The sequence below is a fragment of the Neovison vison genome, chromosome 4, assembly GCF_020171115.1.
Source record: "Neovison vison isolate M4711 chromosome 4, ASM_NN_V1, whole genome shotgun sequence".
Lineage (NCBI taxonomy): Eukaryota > Metazoa > Chordata > Mammalia > Carnivora > Mustelidae > Neogale > Neogale vison.
In genome coordinates this window covers 190891398-190916202 of record NC_058094.1, presented here as the reverse complement: position 1 = coordinate 190916202, position 24805 = coordinate 190891398, and the positions used below count along the sequence as shown (strand labels likewise).

Genomic DNA, 24805 nt, shown 5'->3' with positions numbered 1-24805 from the left:
TTTCTCCATCCTCCTAATTGCTTACACCATTTCCTTTGCCTGTAGCTGTTATTCAGTTAATATATTCTGCACAGAATGTTCCTTACATTTTTTTTTTTAAATGTACGCATGTCTTTTGAAGTAGATTATATGCTTCTGGTCAGCCTGTGTCTTAGGTACATTTGTAAGCTATGATCCCTCACATGGATTTCTGTTTCTGCGTGTGTCTGCTTTAGGTTTGAACTATGAGCAGTAAGGATGAGAGTAAAACATGGCTATTCTCCATCCTCTAAACAGAAGAATTATAGTAGCACCCTCCCTACCCGTATATGGTTGGGGATTTTATTTCCCTACAAGAAAACCTAGATGATGTGCTTTTAGGCAAGCATGTACAGAATGACCACCTGCATTTACCCCCTCAACTGTCCTATTTCTGTAGTTTATTTAAGATGTAATCTAATATGGATAAATTTGATTTACCCAAGACCTTCCTAAAGCTCGTTAATTGCAGAAATTAATTTACACTGTTGCACTTGACGCGCATTCTGTCTGTAACAGTGACAGTAGCAGTAGTGACAATCACACGAGCCATGAGATCAGCACATACTGTGGGCCCTGCCTGGACTCTTCCACGCCCTTACTACAGCCCACTAAGGCAGGCTGTAGACTCCCCGGTTTGTAATTTTTCACAGGTTCATCAATCTGTCTCAGGTCACACAGCTGGGAAGCTCCTGATTTGAATCCAAGACCACATGATGCTAAAACCCAGGCAATTTTTACTGAACTGTAAATCTGTCTGGTAACTCTTCTTCTTCTTCTTTTCTTAAATTTCATTTCAGCTTTATCAAGGTATATTGACATATACAATTATAAGATATTTAGAGTGTACATCACAGTGATCTGATGTATAAATATACTGTGGGAGTCTTCTCCCCCAGCGAGTTAATTAACACGTCCATCACTTCACATATTTGTCCTGTGTGTGTGTGTGTGTGTGAGAGAGAGAGAATGTTCTAGTTCTACTCTTAGCAGATTTCAGTTAGACAACACAGTGTCATCAGCGGTACTTACCACGTTAGTACTCACCACGTTACACATTAGGCCTTCCTCATCTTACGGATGATCGTTTGTACTTTTTTGCCAGCTTCTCCCTATTTCCTCCACACACGCCCCTCACCCAGCCCCTGACCACCACTTTTCTATTCTCTGTTTCTGTAAGTGTGAGCTAAAAAAAATTCCGCCTATAAGCGATACTGTGTGTAGCATTTGTCTTCATCTGACTTCTTTCACTTGCCTGGCCTTTTTTTTTTTTTTTTTTTTCAGATTCTCCGTCTCTTCTGCCCCCTCCCCAGCTGGCCCCACCAACAGCAGCCTGATTCGAGCAGACACATGCACCATTGCCAATTTGCTTGTTCTGTCCGCTAAGGGTGGGATCTCCAGGGACGCATTCTGTTGTGAAAGCAAAGATGGTGTTTTTTTTTTTTTTTAATTAGGGAAAATGTGGCAAGTGGCCTGGGTCACTACAGAAGGAACCCACCTCCTCCTGCGAGATGTCTTTTTGAGGCCAGGCATTGCTTACAAGCATAAACTGGGGATAGACTCACATGGACTCCAAGTCTGGGCTGTCGCTTAAGAGCTGTGTGACTGGGGACAGGCCTCCTGCTTTGTAAGGAAGAATCGGCAATATTTGTACATCCTTCCTGGCATTGTGGGGATTCAGTGAGATAATCACTCAGCACTCTCCCTAATAATGGTAACCATTAGGAGTCAATTATGAATTTTTCCGAGTGATACATAGAAGATTGCAAGCTTTATGCGTTTCACGCAAGATTGGAAACAATAATACAAATGTCCCCTTGAGTGCATTAAAGCCAGTTCTGTAGCCTGAAAACCCATAATTCCCATGACATTTAAATATGGACAGCCTGGTGCACAAAAATGACAGCTGAGCTCTAAATAAGAAGTTTTGAATTCGGAACTTTAAGATCGCATAGCACACAGAATGCACAAGAGGAACGTACTTAATACCACTGAACCATACGTTTAAAAATGGTTAAAAATGGAAATTCTATGTTATGTGTAGTTTACCACAATAAACAATTTTACCATTCTGTAGAATCAGGAAAATGAGACTGAATTTCTGGAATGGGAGGTTCCAACCTTGCATGGCAAAAATTAAAAGTCCTGTGATTTTCCTAGACGGAAATCCTAGAGGATTTCCAGCCTCAGCACCACTGACATTTTGGACCAGACGATTCTCAGTTGTGAGGGCCGTCCCGTGCACTGTAGGCTTCAAGCAGTATCCTGGCCTTTACCCAGCAGGTGCCTGTAGCATTCCCTCCCCCACTTGGAGCAGCCAAAAATGTCTCTAGACATTGCCAAATGTCCCCAGGGCAACAGACAAATTTCTCTCTTGTGAATGGACTGAATCAGTCGTTCCCAAGCTTGGTTCTGCACTGGAATTGTGTGTGAAACATACTGGACATACGGAGAGGATTGTTTGTAGGTACAGTTGGAGGCCCAGGGGTTCCTGTTCTTATCTAGCTCCCCGGTGATGCTAGTGCTCTGGGACCCAGATTTGGAAGTCACTGTTGTGATACCTTCTGGATTTCTTTCTTTCTTAAAGATTTTATTTATTTATTTATTTGTCAGAGAGAGAGAGAGAGAGCGTGCACAAGTAGGCAGAGCAGCAGGCAGAGGCAGAGAGACAAGCAGGCTTTCTGCTGAGCAAGGAGCCCAATGCAGGACTTGATCCCAAGTCCCCGGGATCATGACCTGAGCCAAAGACAGTAGCCTAACTGACAGCCACCCAAGCGTCCCTGGCCTTCTGGATTTCTGATGCTCTGTGCTGGTGACACCTCTGGCTCCCACAGTAGCCTTCAGCAGGTGCCTCACACCTTGAACCGTAGAATGGTCCTACTAATTCGTTGCCTCTCCTCGCTCTCAGAGTCCAAATAGCACCTGCAAGAGCGCCTTCCATTCCACATGACAAAGATGCACCAAAGCCCAGGCGATGCTGTGCTAGTGCTTTCTGTGATGTCATCCTAAGGTAGGATGACATTGTGATGGGAATGGTCATCCCTCATCTGATTTTTGAACCTGTTGGCTTTGGCATTTTAGCAGTTATTTCTTAAACTTCTTTAAAATGGAGTGACCAGGCTACTTCCCTTTCTGGTTTTAGCTCTTTCTCTCTGCGTGACAGAGTCTATCTAACCTCATAAAATAGAGTTTGCCACGCTTTGGAAGAGGAAAGACGGCAAACGTATTTCTCCTGTCAACCAAGAGCTCAGTTTAATTGAGCAAGAATGAACTCTAGCATTCCGCTTTTCTTTCTGAGAATGAATTGCGGATTTTAGTTTGGTTTCTAGGTGGATTTCTGCAGGGAAATCTTTCTGCAATGGGGTGGCTGTGGTGAGAGGAAACATACCTTTCCTTGTTCCCACTATGCATTCTAAATATATTATTACATTTTATTAATTGACTTTATAAAGATTTATTTTTGTCCTTTCATCAAAGCCATCCATAGTCAAAACACAACCAAATGGCTTTGAGATAAGATGTATCCATTTTCAAAATGGTTGTGGGAGCGTCTGGATGGCTCCAGCGCTTAAGTGTCAGACTCTTTCTTTCTTTTTTTTTTTAAGATTTTATTTATTTATTTGACAGAGAGATCACAAGTAGGCAGAGAGGCAGGCAGGGGGCTGGGGGAAGCAGGCTCCCCACTGAGCAGAGAGCCCAATGTGGGGCTCCATCCCTGGGATCATGACCTGAGCCGAAGGCAGAGGCTTAACCCACTGAGCCACCCAGGCGCCTCTCGACTCTTTTTTTTTTTTTTAAAGAGATTTTATGTATTTATTTGAGAGAAAGGCAGAGAGAGAGTGCACTAGGAGTGGGAGATAGAGGGGAAGTAGACTCCCTGCTGAGCAGGGACCTGGCCCCCCCCCCGCCAAGTGGGGCTTGATCCCAGGACCCCAGGATCACTAACTGAACTGTAGGCAGTTGCTTAACTGACTGAGCCACCAAGGCATCCCAAGTGTCCGGCTCTTGACTGGGGTCAGCTAATGATCTCAGGGTCACCAGATTGAGGCCTGCCTAGGACCCACCATAGGCCGAGCTGGGCATGGAGCCCAGTTGAGATTCTCTCTCTCTTTCCATTTGCTCCTCTCCCCTCTAAAACAAACAAACAAACATAAAACCCCCCAAAACAGAGTTTTTGTGGATGGGTCATTACTCTGGGACAAGTTTGTGGTGATCTGTTTGGGTTTGAAGGAAGATGCTGATCATTTCCAACTCACTTCCTTCTTGACCTCCTGACCCATATAAACAACTGACTCTCAGCCCATTTGCCTTGCCCATCTGTATGTCCCTTGCTCCACAAACTCAGTATTCTGAACTGTCCTTATTGTTCCTTCTCCTCCAAAACCTGTGTACTTTTGCTTCAGAAACTTCATGTTTTCCTCTTCCTAGTGATAGATGTGAATATACATTCAGTTTGCTAAAGCTGAAACTGTGTGTCCTCCTGGGCCCTACTCTCTCCCTTAGCTTTGCTGTCCAATCAGTTACCTCTGAGAACTTGCCGCCTCTAGTCCCTCTTCTTTGAGTCTGTGGCTTGGCTCTGGCCAGCCCTGTTCTCTCTGGGCCATGTGGAGGAAGAGAGAGACCAACAAGGGAGGACTTATTCATTAGTGTGGCAGCTATGCCCCAAAGGCAGAACTCTTAAAAGAGAGAGGGCAATGTCTACACAAGCAGGAGATTATGAGTACAAAGTAGGCAGATGTACATTGAGGACTATATGGATGTGGGAAAGAACTAACTAGAAATCTTAGAAATGGAAAATACACATATGGTAAGTGAAATATAAAAAAAAACTATCAAAGATCAATAAAAACAATAAATGCATTGACAAAGTAGCCTTAGAGTAGATTTGGCTGAAGGGAGAATTGATAACTTGGAAGATGAAAATGAGCACTTCGGCCAGGACATAACCCAAAAGATGGAAGAATGAAAAATATGAACGTGAAGTTGTGTTGAAAGGGTACATTAAGGGATTTTGGCCTATGTCTAATGGGCAGTTCTATTAATAAAGAACGGACTGAATGGTGGAAAGGCAATACTTGAGCAGACCTTGGCTAATATCCTACCTCTCTGGAACTGAAGTGAAATTCCACAGTGGGAGAGAACAGGGGCTCTGGTTTTGGCTGGTTGGATGAGTAGACGCTCTGCTCTGAGTAGCTAAATGGACTTAATACTTTGTCCAGGAGCCACAGGGGAAGGAAAGGTTTATCAGCAGGGGATCGACACAGTATGATTTGTACTTTGAAGATTTCTCTGCTGAATTCTAACTAGAAGGCAGCCTACAATCTGCAGTTTATTTTCAGAAGGAAAAGCAGAATGGTAGAGTTCATTTTTGTCCAGTTACACTGAAATCTCAGCCGAGGGGAGAAATATGTTTGCTGTCTTTCTCTTTATGTTTTGTGAGAGAGAAAATGAACGAAGAGACATTAATTAGGCAGTCCTTGCAATAGTCCAGGCAAGAAGTGATAGGCTGTAGCTTACGGTAGTGATGGGAGACAGAAGTGAGACATGTCTCATCAAGATGTATAAGAAGATTAAATTAACAGGAAACTGATGATTGATTCTATGTGATGGGGAGTTAAGGGAGAGGGGATATGCTGATGATTTCAAGATTTCTTGCGGGAATAGCTGGGCAAATGGTAGTGACAGCTATCATGATAGAAAACACTAGCGGAAGGATATTTAAATGGACTTACAGTCCAGAATTTGACAAATAGATTCAGGAGAATAAGGCAGGTATCTGTATGGTTGTAAGTCTTTTCATATTTTCTTTGGGTTTCAGTACAGGCCAATTTGTACACTGATCTGTTCTGTTGGCCACCAGGGCAGTCACCTATCATTAGAGAATGCATGATTGATTATGTCACTTTCCTGCTTAAAAACTCATGATAGGTCCAAACTGTTTAGGCATCTTTTGCCTCTGGCTTGCTTCTTGGTTCCCTCTCTCCCATTTGTGCATATGATGACATTGTCAGCTCTTCCATAGGCCACACAAACATCCATTAAGCCATGCCTTTGCATTTACTGTACCTTCAACCAGAATTGCCCTGAGCATCTACTTTTAATTGCTTCTCTGTACCCTTGGGCAGAATAAAGAAGAAAGTTTAGAGAGTTACCCATGAGATTGACGGGGTAGGGCTGACAAATAATAGGAAGGGCAGAGAAGCTGTAATGTTGACTGAAAACTTGCTTTATGGCTAACTAGAAGATGAGTAAAAGTTGGAAATTGAGAAAGTTGTGGGGGAAGGGTTTGAGTTTGAGGTTTTGGAAGGATACACACTCAAGTGAAAATAGCCTGAGGCAGAAGGGGACTACAGTGAAGTGAACACTGGGGATGTGGATTTGAGCCTATGATAAGAAGGGGAACTGAGCACAGAGAATTCTACTGGATATCAAAAGTCTTAGTGTTGGGGCTCAGTGGGTTGTATGTCCGACTCTTGGTTTCAGCTCAGGTTGTGATCTCCTGGGTTATGAGATTGAGCCCTTCATCGGGCTCTGTACTAAGTGGAGAATCTGCTTGAGATTCTATCCCTCTGCCCCTTTCCCCAGTCATGTACGCATGCACTCATGCTCTCTCTCTCTCAAACAAATAAATACACCTTAAAAAAATAGGCTCAGTATTGGGGTGCCTGGGTGGCTCAGTCAGTTAAGCGTCTGCCTTTGACTCGTCATGATCTTAGGGTCCTTGGGATCAAGCCCTGCATTGGGCTCCCTGCTCAGCAGGGAATCTTCTCCCTCTCCCTCTGCCCCTCCACCCTGCTCATGCCTCTCTCTCTTTCAAATAAATAAATAAATAAATAAATAAATAAATAAATAAAAGAAAAGTTCATTGTTAACTTAGGATTTCATCATGGCATACGTGAGTAATGCATGATGAAGGGTCATCTACTGTTCTCACGGTAGTGCTAACACATGGTGCCTTAACTCATATCTATTGTGAATTCACTATGTGCCAGCCTGTCCATAATTCCAGCACCGTTCCCTTTGGGGGTTAGCTCTGGGCACTTGGGCTTGTTCACAGTTGCTGGGACTCCAGATGTGAGCCGGAGTTAAAGAGCAAGGCTTCTGGAATTATATAGGTCTGATTCAAGTTCTGACTTTGCTTCATATGCTTTGAAGTTTTGAGCAGCTACTTAATATCTCAAGATCCTCATACAGTTTTCTCTTTTATAAAATAGACTCAGTAATACCATCTTGTAGGGAAATATGGGAGTCACTCAGTAAGTTGCTACTACTATTTTTAAAAATTTTTTTAAATTTTTAAAAATTAAAAAAAAAATTTTATTAACATATAATGTATTATTAGCTCCAGGGCTACAGGTCTGTGAATCACCAGGTTTACACACTTCACAGAACTCACCATAGCCCATACCCTCCCCAATGTCTGTAACCCAACCACCCTCTCCCTCTCCCCTTTCTCTCCCCCCTCCCCCCAGCAACCAGTTGCTACTATTATCATCAGGGTCAGTAAGACTGGCCAAGTGATGATAGATAAGAGAAGTCTGGGTTGGTGATATGGCAAAGGTAGGGGAGTTTTAGAAAAAGTGTGTGAGGTTGTAGCCCTTGTTTGCATATTCCAGACAGTTGCAGAAGAGCCTGTTTTATTATTCTTCAAGGCTGGGTTCAGCCTTCGATTGTCATTGTCCTGTTCCTGGGGCATATATTTGACAACTGGAAGCCCATGTCCTTCTACTGCTTGCTGGCAGATGTCTTAGCACATCCATTTCCATTCAAGAAAGAAGGATGAATTGGACTTAGTGCATCCACTCACCAAGAAGGAAGCCCACCACATGGCAAACAGAGTCAAGAAGTGAAAGTGGGGAAAAACTACAAAAACTAAACTCACTTCTTAAAACTCCCTTTACCACCAGTTCCTGCCAGTGTGCTTTTGACTGCGGTCCTATGTCCAGTCTCGGTTGCTTTGCTGTTGGTAAACCTTCCTAATCCTGTGTTTAAATTGAACCTGAACCTTACTTTGCCTTCAGAGCTTTATCTGGCTTTCTGGTGTCTACCCACTTGGTCTGATAATACCCTATCCACAGGGGTTGATAGGCATTTCCGTTTATCATACTGAGCCTGTCTGCCTTTTAAGTTTTATTTATTTATTAAAGATTTTATTTGTTTATTTGAAAGGAAAAAAGAGCATGCAAATGAGCACAAGCAGCAGGGGAGAAGCAGGCTCCCTGTGGAGCCTGATGTGGGCCTAGATCCCAGGACCCCGGAATCATGGCCTGGGCAAAAGGCAGACACTGAATTGACTGAGCCATCCAGGTGGCCCTGCCTTTTAGATTTTAAACCATGAACATAAATACTAATCACCTTTCACATATGAACTTGACAGAGTAAGTAGCCTGTTTCCCATGAGTGAGGGTAGACAGACCATCAGACCTGACTTGGTTTGCAGAGTGAATCCCTCCTTTTCACATAGAGGAGGACACTCGGTTGCAAGTGCGTGCTGGAGTAAAGCGGTGTGCCGGCCGGCGGAGACTCGTCTGGGCATAATTCTTGGAGAGGACTGATATTAAATAAGGTTGAGGGGTGTATAGGAATGGAGAAATTGATTGTTGTTGCTGTTTGAGATATTGAAATTTGGGGAAAAAATTTGTTTCTTGTATCTCTAGCAACATAGATACTAGGACGATATAAACTAGTCAAGGACTAGGAAGGAGAATCACAGTAGATAATGGATATGAGTGGTGCTTCATTTTTACATTGTTCATTTTTATGTTTTTGTCACTTTCGAAAATTGCTGTTTCCCTTATAATTGAAGAGAAATACAATGTCTGCTGGGAAGTGTATTAGACTACCTAAAAGAGAAAGGTTTCATCACTTGTCTTTAACCCACTAACACAGAAGAGTGCTAATTATTTATGTCTTTGCTCATCGACACAGTCCAGTGATTTTTATGACACAAAGATTATACTTTATATGGCCAAAATATAATATTTAATTAGTTTCATGAAGCTTGGAACAAGTCATTATAAGGAAACCATTTTTGAAACGAATCCTCATTTGTCAAGAAATAGGTGGCATAGCCTGTCAACTTTCAGTCTTTAAAATTAACATGATACACAGGGTTTTACTATATTGGAGCTATCGTTGTGAGCCCCTCTGACACTTCTGACAATTCCTGCAATCTTGTGTCAGTGACTCACATTGGAACTGTTGTCAAAATACTTGCTTTCCAAGAAACAGCTAAATTTGCCCCAGAAAAGTGTATGTGTGTGTGTGTGTGTGTGTGTGTGTGTGTGTGTTTGTCATTCTTCAGGTTATTTAGGCTGCTATTCGTAAATAGAGAAGCACACACACCCCTCAGAGAGCATCAGATTCCTCCACACGAAAGGTGTGCGGCTCCGAAGCATGGAGAGTAGTTATAGGGCTCGCGAGGGGGAAGCTAGAGCTGTTCTAAGATGACTGGTGTCATTGACACAATGTCAGGAGGCACCTCTGGAACGAGGCTGGTTATCGTATATTGAAGTTTCTCTAAATCCTATTGTAGGCTAAGTCGTAGTTAACATGCGTTTCCCTTCTCAGAGATGTCCTGACGTTTGAGAGCTGGGTTTCTTTTCTTTCTGGGCCAACATTACTCATCACTGCCGTGCAGAATATGTTCAATAAATTTCCGTTTATAAAGCAAAGTAGAATCCCAAGTGCTGTGCTGTATCGCCTCAAAGTGTCAGAATAAAGCATCTGCCACATTCTTTAAAGTATTGGAGAAAGGCGTTTTAAGAGTCTAGGACCAAAAAACTTTAAAGTTTTTGCGGAAAACAGTTTTGCAATTAAAGGACTGCAAGGCGACGGCCATATGGAAGGGCCGATGCGTGGCGGGGGTCGGGGATTGCTTCTGCTTCCCTCTTGCGACGTTCCATCTTTAGCTCCTGCCTGAGCATCAGCGGCAGTCGGAAAGGGACCAGAAAAAAGGGAACGGAGCTAAACGTCTGGAAAAAGAAGATGAGTTCTTAATCAAACGGTATGCGTTAGTTGCATGCCATTGGGGCGTCTGGCATCCACTCGCCTGGGAGGTGACCGAGATGTCTTGGAGGCCGTCCCGGCCTCCAGAGCAAGCAGAATCGAGAGGGCCGACGAAATGAAAATGAGCCGAAGAGGGAAGAACAGGAGGAGAGGAGAGCCAAAGGCAACAACGGGGCCGGAGTCTCTCAAGGGAAAAAGAGGAATTGGGTATTCGTCCATGTCCTTATGTAACCAGCTTTAAAAAAAAAACAAAACCCAAAAAAGTACCTGCAAAGAGCCTGTTCATCGCGCGCGGTGCAGAGCCGTCCTCTGTCCCGGGTGCTGTCACAGAGCTTCCACCTGGGCTGTCTCAAGTCAGGCTCACGGCACCGCAGGGTGCGAGGGAAAGAAGACGGAAACACGGAGGGAAGTCATAAGCCTCCGGTTACAAAACCCCGAGCCGCAGAAGTGGGGGGGGCTCAAGCCCAGGAAGTCGTTTTCTAAAGTTGTTTGGAGAACTCCCGAGTTGAGGCAAGATCTCCGAAAGCGGGGAAAGGATAAAAATTCATCATTCTAAGTGCTTTTCTGGGGTCTGTTAACTTAATGTCATCCCAGAAGGATTCCCGCCCACCCCTCCCCCCAGCCCCCCGACCTTGGGTCATTAAAAACATGTGAAATGAGTGCGGCTTCAGTGAAGCCAGGCTTCGTTTGCGGGGTTGTCCATTTTAGGATAAGGTGTTCCTGAGAAGCAAATGTCAGAGGCGAGAACCGTGGTCTGCAGTCTAGAGGTGCTCCTAGGCATGGAGTCATGTGGGCTGGGGTGCGGCCAGCCTCCCCGGGCCACCATCAAGGCAGCAGCGTGGGCACCATGGAGTTGAGAGCCCCGAGGGGAGCACTGGGGCCATATAAGCCTCCAGGCCAGGGGCCTCGGCCAAAGGACAGCGACAGGTGGTAAATAGGAGCTGTCCCCGTCAAGGGACATGGAAGTGGGAGAGCCACAGGGCTGTCTTAGGGAATGAGATTCGAGGCAGGCTGGACTCTGCCCCCTCCGAAATAAACAAGCAGGGATTCCTGATGAGCCATCAAGGAGCCATGTGGCTTGGGTGGGAGAATCATTTATTTTTTGAGATAAAAGGGAGCCAAGAGGAGGATCTGGTTTAGGAAGGAAGAAGATGAAGTGTTAAGCCTGAAGGGATGACGGGATCCACGTGGATCCATCCGCGGGGTTGTCAGAAATGCTGCACCAGACCTTAGAAGCGGGGTCAGAGTGAGAGGCATGGATTCAGGAATTTATGATACTGGCATTTCATTAAAGGCAAGGGAGAGATAATAAAAAGGAAAGCAAAAGACCAACACCCACTTTAAGGACTAGAGAGAAGAGAGTGTTGCCAGAGACGGAGATTAAAAATGAATTGCTAGGGAATTTGGCTATCCTCAGAAACCTAGCCGATTTTATGAAAAGTAGATAAACAAATCTTTTTGTATAGGAAATTAGCTTTCTGGACTTACTGTTTTGGGCAAATGACGTTCAATAAAGGAATTCTTTTGGAGAATAAGAGTTAAAATTAAAACGGAGGAATAAATCTTAAGAAACAAAAAAAGCTACCTCTTGACTATAACTGTTGGCACATTGTACTTTGCCAATCAGATTCATATGGAAATGCATACTTTGTTTGACAAATAAAAATGTTTTGGGGCGCCTGGGTGGCTCAGTGGGTTAGGCCACTGCCTTCGACTCGGGTCATGATCTCAGGGTCCTGGGATCGAGCCCCGCATCAGGCTCTCTCTGCTCAGTGGGGAGCCTGCTTCCTCCTCACTCTCTCTCTGCCTACTTGTGATCTTTCTCTCTCAAATAAATAAATTCTTTAAAAAAAAAATGTTTCTGCCAACATTAAGATTTTCCCAGAATAATACAAAGTGGAGAGATTACTTTTGTTGGCTGCAGGATGACCTCACCATTGCTAAGGGGAAGGAGGAAAAGAGCGTGGTGGTCTGAGGCCTTCAGTGATCCCGGCCATGCTGAATTCTGATAATTGTCTGACCCTCCAGGTTATCTTTAAATACATTCCTGCCCTTCCCATCTCAGCTCACTGCTGAGTCCAAGAAGATAGTTTTGACCTTCAAAACAAAAGCCTAATACATTTAGTTCCTTTTTTTTTTTTTTTTTTTTTAAAATTTAAGTGGGCTCCATACCTAACATGGGACTCAAACTCACGACCTTAAGACTTTCAGACCCTGATTTAACCGATGGATCCAGCCAGGTGCCCCAGTTTTGATTTTCCTAAGTTATGAAAACATCCTCTGGTAGTTAAAATAATTTTGTCTCAGTATTCTAAATCCAGGCATATCCAGAGTGTAGAATGTGATTTCTAGTTCCTTTAGGCTCTTTGAAATCACAGAGAAAAGAACCAATGTTCAGCCTTTTAGATCACATTTTCTTTTCTCCGGAGCCTTTTCTCTCCATGAGGTGGAAGACAAATTGTTTCTCGGGTCTACTGAAAGCTATCAAGATGTCATCCTACTCTCTAGTCTTAAGCATCTGGGCATATAGGCAGAAACCTCTTTCGTCGCCTGAGCAGACGTTAACTAAAACGTGGACAGAGCCAGTGTTTGGCCTGGAGTTTAAGTCAGGCGAAAAGCTCGTGTCAGACTGAAGGCTGTATACAGGAAGTGAGAAAAGCTGTGACACCAGGCTAGCGTGTATCGGGGTGTCTCGTTAAGTCCTGTTGATGGTCGTGCTGCTCCCCTTCGTGACTTTGCTAAAGGGATGGTGACAGTCATTTGACTGGTGTCTGTTTTATCACCTGTGGAGTTTCACTCATCAGCAGCCAGCTTGCTCAGTGCTCCTCTGAGCCACGAGTCACATAACTCCTTCTAGAGTTATCTGTTCGGGGAGTAGTGACAGCCTTCCCGTGTCAAGCACTTACAGCCCCCAGCTGCTTAGAGCCACCCAGGGTAGTTTACACGGTAGAAAGGGGGCTGTGTGCTAATCAATCCAGGCTGTTCTTTAGGATAATTTGCTTTATATGCAACACTTTTTTTTTTGTTGTGGTGGTTTTTGTTTTAACAAAAAGTGTATCTGTAGATTTTCCATTGACTAGAAATAGACCGAGTCTCCTTTTAGATTCTCTTAGCGCCTGTATACGTGGTAACTAGTACTGAAGGCTGGAGATTAACATAGATGAATTAAGATGTCTTGTTCTCAAGGGACAAGAAGATAAGACAGATATAAAATTTTTAGGAGTGTTTTAATGTGCTAAGTACATAGAGGGAGTGATCTCTGTGGGGTTGGGAGATCATGGACGTCTGCTTGGAGGAGGTGGCTTTGACATGGATATTAATGATCCTAAGGATTCATTGTTAGAGCTGAAACAGAAAGAAGAGGGACATTTTAACAAATGGTGTAAGGTGAAAGAAAGTATGGAAGTGGGATAATTTTGGTGAATCTGAATCTGGAAGCATGGACAACATGGACAACATTCGTAGAAAGTTTGACTTCTTGAGCCCAGATCATGGGAGGCCACGGATGACAAGTTAATTAAGGGATTTATACCATATAGGTGATGGTCACTGGGGATCTGTAGAGGAAATTGGAGCAAGAAGAGTGACCTGAGCAAAGTTTGTAGGGAAAGTCCAATTTTCTCTGATGATGGTCCTTGTAGGGGTTGGAGAGAAAAAAAAACCCAAAAAACAAAAAACAAAGGAACTGGGGATGTAGAGACTTATTTGCAAGGATCTGGTGTTAGCGTCCAGAGAACTCTTAACAAAGGTGGTAGTAAGGTCTGGAAAGAATAAAGGGGAGAGAAGTTGTGGAAGAATTAATGATGAGACTCAGTGTAAAGGTGTGTATCACAAAACAGGGTAAAGAAAAGGGGCAGGCAAAGATGAATTCTCTAGACACGTATGTGAAAAAACTGCCCAAAGCAGGCAAGTCAAGTGTCGGAAGTCATGAAAGATGGGAATGAGTTTGATGCGCTGGCGAAACATTGGACTCAAAATTTGTGGTGAGTGGTTAGTAAAGAAGGGCTGGTACTCCAGAATGGCGCTGGGCTTGGGAGGCAGAGCCGGAGCTGATGGGACTGGGGGAAGGTTTGTCTGGTAGCAGGAGCTGGGATGAGGAGTGTGGGTCTTTTAGAAGAGTAGTTAGGAGGTGAGAAGTCATGATGCGAAAATGTGAAAATGCTACAGAGCCTTGGAACCAGGCCCTCCTGTCCAGTGAAGGAATGAGGGCTGTAAGGAGGCTCCCTGCTCCTGAGCAGGGGTGCTGCCCTGAGGGCAAGACGTCAGTGGGGGTGGGGGACCTTTGAGGCCAGGCTGATGGGTGAGAGCGATGGTTTTTGTTTGTGATCAGTAAGATGGCTGCAGGAGAGCTCAGTGCTTTATCCAGCAAGCCGGCGGAGATCTGCAAGAGAGTGTTTGGGGCCAGAACTATACATACGCTCCGGCCTTGAAGTGAATGAGGAACTGACTGATTAGTTAAAAGCGGAAGAGACAAACCCCAAAATTTGGAGTTACCCAGAGGCAAAAGAGAAACAATGAAGGCTCTCTTGGATTTTATTGAAGTTTTACTGGTTAAAACCATACAAAACCAGGTGGTGGGTATTATAGAGGGCACGGCTTGCATGGAGCACTGGGTGTGGTGAAAAAATAATGAATACTGTTTTTCTGAAAATAAATAAATTGAAAAAAAAAAAACCATACAAAACTAAAGAAGATTCCATAGGCACTCTGGAAAGAGGGTTTTAAAAGAAGGTAATAGTCATAGTGTCCGGTAAGGTGGCCGCACTGAGGGAGCTGAGGACTGCAAGGCCCTTGGAACCAGCTTTGGGTGGTGAGGGCTAAGGCTTCCTTGGAACCTCGAGAAAAATGGAGGGGGCGGGTATGGGAAGTGGGGCGTGCAGACTGCCCCCACCCTCACATAACGTGCATTTTAAGTGGTGAACGTGCATGATGGGTACGTTATGTTCAGTTAACTGTGATTCCTTCTTTCATCGGTGGTTTAGAGCTTTTCTGGAATCTTTGTTAAATCTCTGAGATCCCCCGTGGTCTATACTCTTCATACAGCCAAGTGAAGACTATTCTAAATATAATAGTAGCCCATAGACTGCTGTCTTCTCAGATTTGGTTCCAAATATGTGAATCAGACCTGAACGAAAAATCTAAGAAATTCCTCTCTTGACACCTGAGTGAGGAAGCCTAATTCTGGGAGCTGTTGTTCAGGCGCCTTCTTCTGCTTCAGCAACAGCGCTCTCTTGGTCTGATCTGTTACCACAGTGTAGCTTAAGGCTGACATCCCGCCCTGTGATACGAGATTTCAGTTGTGAGGCAAAAAGTAAGAGGAGGGGGCTGGGACTGGCGGGTCATCGCGAAACAATTAGCCTGGAGAAGGCTCTGGCAGTTGGAGGCACTAAGTCCTAGTCTTCTGGACAGAATTTTGTTCCTAAAATTCCTCTGTCATTTGGTTGTGAGAACTTGCCCCTCAGCGCACTGCTAAAGCCATCTACAGTGGACAAGTTCTCAAGAAGCCCTTGCTTTATACAACAGTAAGTTCATTTGTAGACCCCAATCTCTGTTTCTCACCTTACTTTAAAGGAGACCAGCTCAGGATCTCAGGATCCCCCAGCACCTTTCCCCCTCAGTGATTCTAGGTACCCCTTCTCCCCACCAGGTTTTTAGTTTAGTCAAACATTCTTTTCATCCCATTGAGGATGGACTCAGTGAATAGTGTCATAATTCACCAACAGGACAGATAGAGTAGCATTGTGTCCAAGGGCAAGGATGTAAGGAGAAGATGGAACTTATCCTGTGATATGAGGGGGTAAGAAGCCAGAACCTGTCTTTTTTTTTTTTTTTAATTTTTTGCTCTTTGTATTAATTTCCATGTAATTTAATTCTTACAGCAGCCCAGAGTAGTGAATAGGTCCTATGCCCATTTTACAGATAAATTGGTTGAGGTTGAGCAAATTATGGAAATTGTAGGTTACATGGCAATTGAACAGGGCTAGGATTTGAAGCCGTTCTGTGTGATTGAGAATTCCTTTTCCCATAGCACATTACCCTTCAAGAGGGACAGAAGCAGAACATGTTTATATGTAGACAGCTTTTTGTATGTTTGTATCGGAAAATCCAAGACCATGTGTTGTATTTCTTTGATTTTTCTTCCCCCTTTGTTTCTGGTCTATGATTTGTTCTTTTGGTTGACACACTGCCACCCACCCCAGGGGACAGACTGGGTCTGTTTGCATCCAAAGTAGAGAAGTTTCAACATTCCCTGGGTGAGCTGTGTGTGTGTGTGTGTGTATCTGCCGCATTCCTTCCCTCCGGAGGCAGGCGGAGCACAGCTGTGGCTCTCGGGCCTAGAGCACAGCTGTGGTCAGCCGGCCAGTTGATACGCAGCACATGGTGTCACCATCTCATTACTCAAGTGTGTCCAGCTCAAGCTGCTGCACGGTTTGGCGTTGGTCCGGGCCATGGTTAGGAGAAGAATTCTGTGCACTTTACAGGAACAGTTTCGCAATGCCTCGTATTCCATTTGCCACACGTTCTCGTAAAACTGCCATGAATCGAAGCGTGTTTGCATAAAGCCGAACTGCTTGTTGCCAGCTTCATGTACTAATCCCAAGAAATTTCCATTATCATTTGACCTTGGGGCTTCCCTTGCTCCTGTGTTTTCATCTTGATTTTAAAGCAGCTAAGTTGAATATGATACATATTTTGTTCAACTAATTACTTAAGAATCGAAAAGAGGACCGCGAGGGCAGTAAATCAGTAATATATTTGGTGGTGATGGCAGTAGGTTATACTTTGAGAAAAATAACTGACTTATTGACAACAGCCAAGAATAGCAAATGTAAATTCTCCTTACTTAGATATCTTTTTATTAGGCTTCTTTTTCTTCTTCTTTTTATTTAAAATGGTGAAATGAAACTAACAGCATTTCCCTTTTTTGCTATTTTGCAGAAAAAACCGCTGTCTGCAATAATAAAGGAAGTCTGTGATGGGTAAGTATGACTTAGGATTCATCAGAGTTGCTTCAGTCCACAAATTGAGAAGCTAATAAAAGATTTCCGAGCTATTGTAAAATATTATTCCTAAGCCACTCCCTGACCTGCCCAAAGACATTACGGATTGCTATGTGAGATATACATGCCCTCTTTTTTTTTTTTTTTTTTTTGAGATTTTTATTTATTTATTTGACAGAGAGAGAGAGATCACAAGTAGGCAGAGAGGCAGTAGAGAGAGAGAGAGGAGGAAGCAGGCTCCCTGCTGAGCAGAGAGCTCGATGCGGGGCTCGATCCCAGGACCCTGAGATCATGACCTGAGCCTAAGGCAGAGGCTTAACCCACTGAGCCACCCAGATGCCCCTACATGCCCTCTTTTACCAAAAAATTACTTTTGTTCCTCAAAGAGCAGAAAGTGTGAAATGGCTGGGGTATGCACACTGGGATCCCTTTTATTTATTTTGAAAAGTTGTGGTTCATTCATCCTACCCAGCAGGGAGCAGTCTGAAGTTCCTGAGGTTAAATACACACCTCATCTGATAGAAATCAAGAGGACCATTTAGGTTCCCATAGAAGATAAAAGAATTTTAAAAGACAAGCTTGTGTGTGGTTTGGCGGCCGCAGGAACTTCCCAGTGTTAGGGCTTTCCTCCTTGTCTTTGGCTGCCCTAACAGTCCAAAGGAAAAGCATGTAGAGACATTTCATGAGGTTTTTCTGCTTTCAGAGCAGAATTACCAAGCGAGTCTTACTTGGAGTTTATTTAAGACCCCAGGGTACTTAATCGGAATGTTTCCATCTGCAGCAACCATACTGACTGGGGGATTGTGGAGCACAGAGGCAGTGGGAATGAAACAGTTACCAAAAATTTAATGGTATTCATTTCTGTTGTTTTCCCTCTTTCTGCTCCACCCCTCCAAAATGGAGAGGAATGTAACTTTGTGTTTAAATGCCCCTGCTCAAAGCCCTAAAGATGAAATATTCCAGACACTAGGCACGGAACACGACCAAGAAGACCAAGATCATCCACATAGGAAATGGTTGGTCAGGCTGGTGTCCTTGTGTTTTAGGCTCGCATTGTGGGGTGTGTTGGGTGTGGGCCAAATTCAAGTGCATGATGCTTCATTCTTCTAACCGTGTCATGCTATAGAAATGAAAATGACCATAGTTTGTTTTTCTCAACAGTTTGTGCTTCTGTTTTTAAGGTGGTCCCTTGCCAACCATGAGTACTTTGCACTGCAGCATGCTGATAGTTCAAACTTCTACATCACCGAAAAGGTAGGTCAACCACATTGTTTGATTGGGGACACTCGTATCTAAAAAAATGAAAGCATGACTGATATTTCCTCTGTTCAGGACTAGATGAGACATGGTGCTCTAAATTTTAAATCTCTACGGTCCATGAAAATAGAGTGCACAGAGCAAACAATGCTGCTTTAGTATCAACAAGGCAACGTTCCATTAGCCTCTGCCCTTGCCATCGGACAGTGAATTCACTAATTATTTTTCTTGTCTTTTTAAAAAATTATTATTTTTAAAAAATTTTTCTTTCTTATTGCCTGGAGAAATCATTTACTTGATGGTGTAATGACTCCTTTCTCGGACTTTTTTTTTTTTTTTTTTTTTCCTGAAGAACAGTCTCTAAGTCCTACTTAAAGTAGTTGAAACAGTGACAAGAAACCATTTCAAAGGTGGCGTTGTGTAGACATGGATGGAGTATTCTATGGCTCCTGGGAACTTGGTTTCTTCTTGGGTGATTTTTTTTTTTTTCTTTATTCTTTAAGAAGCTTGGAGGAGAGGGAGGGAGTGGGTGAAGATTACAGTGGTTCCGGCAGCAATAAAAACTAGGTCTTAGGGAGATCCTCGACAGGAGAAGAGAAAGCTAGTATTTATTCAGCACCTATTGTGTGCCAGCAATTGGGCCAGTCCCATTGTTTGTGGGTTTCTTCCTTAAGACTCACCTGTGTTATACACAATACTGGCTTTTGTTAATAGATTAGAAGCTGAATCCTAGAGGTCTGATGGCTTGGCCAATATCCCAGGGGTAATAAATGATAGAATCAAAAAGGAAGTCCAGACTTGGTGCTTCTGTCACTTTGCCTTTTGGGAATTTCTAGAAGAGCTTAGCATTTAACTCATTGTTATGGAGAATTCACCGAAATACACAGAGCCAGTCCTGTCCTCTGGAACTTTATAGCCTTGTGGGGTGTGGTGGGGAGGGAAGGGTCAACCCTGTGAACAGTTTTCTTTACAACAAGGTGGCCAGTGCTGGGACAGAAGTGAGCACAAAGTGTTCCTGGAGGAGGGGACATTGGGTAACCTCAGGCCCCAGGCTTTGTTCCTCCCAATGAGCAGTCCCTAGAGTGACTGTGAATTTATCTGTGAAGTAAGTGGTGGTGCAAGGAGGAGGCACTGACAAGGTTCCTATTTCTTTGGAATAGGACTTGCTCTCCCCAGAGGAGTGATGGTGTGTGTGTGTGTGTGTGTGTGTGGGTGAGGGTGGGGGTCTGAGGGGTGACCTTCAGTCCAGCCCAGATGGAGTATAGCCAGAGGCCTGGAAATCCTTCTTAGAAATTGCTTTGTTCTTCCCAGATGGATCCCGGAATTTTCATAACTGATCAGGTTTTCCTCTTCATACTAATTGACAGAAAGCTCAGAGTAAACAAGTAGACTAGATTTCCCAGCCTGTGTTATGTTTAATTTTGCTTGTTCCTTTGATTCATTCCACAAACAGTTAGTTTCCTGTCTTTATTTTCCCTCAGCTTCATTTTCTCAATGTTTTCCATTTATTCTATCCTGCATTTATGTGCTCTGCGCGCTATGCTCTGTGACATAAAGAGGATATAAATAAATAAGTTAAGTGTTTGCTGCTAAATGTATTGCTGTGGCTATCTTTAAGCAGAATTCTGCCTCATTTCAACTTGGTTCGACTTTTAGAGATAATTCGAATATTGCAACTTTTTGGCAGTATTACTGGAAAAGCTTGGATGGGTATCTGCTATTTGGAGCATAATATGAGAAAGTGTAAAAATTATTAAGAGATGCAGGTATAGGGCGATAGAAGTTAGAATAAGGTTTTTCAAATATCACTAATTAGTGGGTGGTGATATCAATTTTGTTGGCTGTAATTGCATTAAAAATGAGAATATATTTAATAGGATAGATCACACCACAACATTTGTGTTGTTTGCAAATCCTTGTGTTGTATACACACACACAATACATGTATGTTGTGCTGGGGTTATCCCCCTGGGTTGTAGTCCAGCCACAACCCAAAGTCACGGCATCACAAATACCCCTGCCTTTGATTCATCTGTATTGGCTGTGTCCCTTGGGCTTGTCCTATCTTCTGTCCTCATTGTCAGGAGACCTTAATTTACTGGAGATTACTACGATGAGTTTGAAGGGAGAACCTGTCAGAAATGTACGTTTTCAGATCCCCACCCCCAGAGACTCAGACTGAATCGACCTTGAATATGGCCTAGGATTTTGCATTTTTTAGAGCCTCCCTGGAATTCTAATGTGGAAACCCCGGGGCCACTGGGAGGAATACAGATTTGGGGCGCTTTTCGGTACCAGTACCCTGTGTACCAGACAGAGGGCATCGTCAACACAAGTTATGTACTAAGTTTGACTTAGGAGTGTGTTTGTTGTGCAGTGAATTGTTAGAATAACATAAAAATTCAAATAATATTTATGCTTCTGTTCTAATTAAAATTAATGTATACTCAGAAAATTAGAATTCCTTAGAACTGTGGGAAAATTGTTATTTTATTAGGCATCCCAGTCATTTCTTTTTTTTTTTTCCCTTAAGATTTTATTTATTTATTTGACAGAGATCACAAGTAGGCAGAGAAGCAGGCAGAGAGAGGAGGAAGCAGGCTCCCCGCTGAGCAGAGAGCCCAATGCGGGACTCGATCCCAGGACCCCGGGATCATGACCCGAGCTGAAGGCAGAGGATTTACCCCACTGAGCCACCCAGGCACCCCCCAGTCATTTCTTTTTTAGAAAATGTTGCATTGCCTGAGGAAACTGTTAATGTTGAGTTTGAAAGGGACAGCCACCTAAGTCTGTCACCCAGTCTGGTCATCTTCAGTGGGCACTAGCGGAGATTCTTCTCCTATGAAGCATTTAGGGAGTGAGAAGACTCACCCTCCCACTCATTGCCCTTTGTTTGTAAATAAAATGTCATCACTCTTCCTCCTGCAGCTGTTCCTGGGCACAGCTGTGTGTGCATGTGACACAGAGCTCGACTTGACATGCCTAGGGCAGGAGAGGGACCTCGGATCCTGGGACACAGGGGCAAACCAGGGCTGCCTCTCGTCTGTGTTAGGTCTGTCTAGTTCCTTGCAAGTGCTCCTATAAATAGAGCCCATTTTCCATCTTGAAGTAATGTATTTAGTATCATCTTGGTTACTTATAGCCCAGTGAGTTGTTAGGTAATATTTGCATCACCATGGTAACCAGTGACTAATTTTTGAAACTTATGCATGTTCTTCTTAGTTACTGATTTTCTCTTGCCTATGAGGTGGTCTCCTTCCCTCTGCCAGAGATAAAATATCACCTGTAATTTTAAAAAAGAAGAAGAATTCTCCAGGCTCGACAAGCTAACACATTTTGTGACTGATAGATGGGTGCTTGGGACTCTCATTCTAGGAGCCCCAGGGAGGCACCTCCCCTACGTTTCTCATGTTATCCAAGCACATTTTCCAAAATAGTCTTCATTTGCTTATTGGGTCATTAACTTTGGTTTTTCAGTGCAGTGGGAGAGATTGTCATGTTGTTGGGCAGGGCTCAGTAATAGCATTGCATGCAAATGCCTTATAGAATGTTATGAGTAAGGTACTCACAAATTCAGATTCTGCCCCCAAAACTTTTATATTTCAGGGTGATGTCCCTGGGGGGGGGAGGTGGGAATAAAAAATAAATAAAAAAATGAATTGTCTATCTTTATGTCTATCTTCAGCTTTATGGAAGTATAATTTACAAATAAGATTGTAAGGTATTTAAGTGTACCTCATGGGGATTTGGTTTTTTTTTTTTTTAGTGACCTATCTTGGACTGGGGAGGGTCATCAAAGTCTTCCTTAAGGAGTGGCATTTGAGCTGAGATCTTTTTTTTTTTTTTTAAAGATTTTATTTGTTTATTGGATAGAGAGAGAGATCACAAGTAGGCAGAGAGGCAGGCAGAGAGAGAGGAGGAAGCAGGCTCCCCGCTGAGCAGAGAGCCCGATGTGGGGCTCGATCCCAGCACCCTGGGACCATGCCCTGAGCCAAAGGCAGAGGCCCAACCCACTGAGCCACCCAGGTGCCCTCCCTCATGGGGATTTGATGATATGTATACACTGTGAAAGCGTTCCCCCCCATATAATTAACACATCTATCACCTCACCTATTTATTTATTTTGGTGGAGTCATTTAAGTCCTACTCTCTCAGCAAATTTCAGTTGCATAATATAGCATTATCAACTGTAGTCATCATAGTTTACCTTAGAGTCAGACCTTGTTCGTCTTGTACCTGAAAGTTTCTGTTCCTTTACCAGGGTCTCCCCATCCATGCCCCTTCTACTCCAGCTCCTTGCAACCACTTTTCTTTTCTTCAAGATTTATTTATTGAGTTAGAGAAAGAGAGAGAGAGAGAGAGAGAGAGAGAGAGAGAGTCGGTGCGCGCACGTGAGCGTGAGTGGGGGGAGGGGCAGAGGGAGAGAAATCTTCTAGTAGACTCTACTGAGTACAGAGCCTGACACAGGGCCCCCCATCACGACCCATGAGATCATGACCCAAGCCGGAACCCAGAGTCAGACACTCCACCAACCAAGTCACCCAAGCGCCCCAACCACTCTTCTACTCCTGGTTTCCATGAGTTCGACTTAAGGTATACCATGTAGTATTTGTCTTTCTCTGTCCCACTTACCTTGCTTAGCGTGATGCCTTCAAGGTCCATCCATGTTGCTGCCAGTGGCAAGCTTTCCTTCTTTCTCATGGTTGAGTAATATTCCGTCGCATACATGCACCGCCTGTTTTTTATGCGTGTGTTGACAGACGCTAAGGGTGTCATGGCTGTCATGAGTAATACTGCAATGAGCGTGGGAGTGCACGTGTCTCTTCGATAGCTAGCCTCTTTTCGTTTCCTTGGATAAATATTCAAAAGTGGGGCTGCTGGTTCATATGGTAGTTTCATTTTTGAAATTTTGAGGAACCTCCATATTATTTTCTCTTGGCTGCACCAGTTTACATTCCCACCAGTGGTGTCTGAAGGTTCCCTTTTCTCCACATCCTGGCCAACACTTATGTATGCTTTTGATGGCGGCCGTTCTCACAGGTGTGAGGTGATACCTCATTGTAGTTTGGATTTGCAGTTCCCTGAAAATGAGTGAGGTTGAGCACCTTTCATGTATTTTTTGGCCATCTGTATAGCTTTGGGAAAACGCCTATTCAGTTTCTCTGCCCATTTTTTAAGAGGATTGTTTGGGTTATTGGCCATTGAGTTGTATGAGTTCTTTGTATATTTTGCATATTAACCTCTTATCAGATATATGATTTGTAGTTGTTTTCTCGTATTCCACGAGTTGCCTTTTCATTTTGTTCATGGTTTCCTTTACTATGAAGTAGGCTCTTCAGTTTGACATATCCCACTTGTTTATTTTTGTGAAGTGTGTGTTTACTTTAAGTATTCCAGTGGAACCTGTCTTCCCCAAGAGAGTTTTATATAGGGCAAGTGCTAAACATTTCAGTTCATTATCTCCTTTTGGTCTTGTGATGCATGTGTTATTGTGTCCATTTTATAGTGAAAGAGGTCAAGCAACAGGTTGTTGAGGTCACGCACTTGGGCAGTGGTCAGGCTGAGGCCCCAGGTGGGTCTTTCTGCAAAACTTTCTAGGTCACCTCCTGGAAACCCTCAATCCCCGTTGCCTGGGCCCAGTTTGTTCATGATGCCTTTTCTCCATGGACTCCAGGCCAGTGATCCTGATGGTAACCAGCTCAAGAAGATAAATACAGGAGGCTACAGCCTGTGATCAGAGCTTCAGTCTGTGGCTTCTTTATTCCCTAAGAGGATAACTTGGAGGAAGTTGTAATAGGTAGACTTCCACTCACAAGGGATTAACAAATACAGTTGACCTTTGAACAACATGGGTTTTCTTAATAACATTTTCTTTTCTCAAGCTTTATTGTAAGAATACAGTATATAATACATATAACATACAAAATATGTGTTTATTGGCTCCTTGTTACTGGCAATGCTTCCAGTGAATAGCAGGCTATTAGTAGCTCAGTTTTCAAGGAGTCAAAAATTATATGAGGATTTTTGATTGAGTTGGGCATTGGGGTTCCTGACTCTTGTGCTATCCCTGGTCAATAGTACATTTTCATTTGCCTTCGGTATGGATTGTATGATTGTCTAAGGTAGTATTATTGTACTAATGCCATTCTTCTTAGGAAAGCTGCCAGATCATCCTTACCCTTAAGCATGCAGAGAGCATGGGGCATGGTGAAGGTCACCATTAGTAGACTATATACTCTACCATTAACCCCCTGTTGCCGAATATAAGAAGTATCATAATATACCTTGGCAGTATCTTGTTTAGATGAATTCTTACTGTTGAGTAAGAGAGATTAACATGCCTCATTCGGGCTCTCTGGGCAAAGCTGACACCAGCAACCTTTGGGAAGGAAATGAGGTCATTTTTATGTCATTCTCAACTTCCTAGGTGCTCTCAGTTCTCAGAGGCCTGGAGCCTCCCAGAAGCTGGCAATCGGGAGTGTGTGTCCCTGGGATTTGTATGTCCTGCCCAGTCAGGAGAC

At 43.6% G+C, this 24805-nt stretch overlaps 1 protein-coding gene across 3 annotated transcripts in view; it reads left to right on the top strand.

Annotated features, from left to right (window-relative positions):
- The window catches only part of ELMO1 (engulfment and cell motility 1), a 526031-nt gene that overhangs the window by 105723 nt on the left and 395503 nt on the right, over window positions 1–24805 (top strand). For all 3 annotated transcript variants that reach the window (XM_044246376.1, XM_044246377.1, XM_044246379.1), the window contains 2 exons: window positions 16966–17006; window positions 18209–18281. In XM_044246376.1, the coding sequence (XP_044102311.1) occupies window positions 16966–17006; window positions 18209–18281 (114 nt within the window). The remainder of the gene's footprint in view (window positions 1–16965; window positions 17007–18208; window positions 18282–24805) is intronic.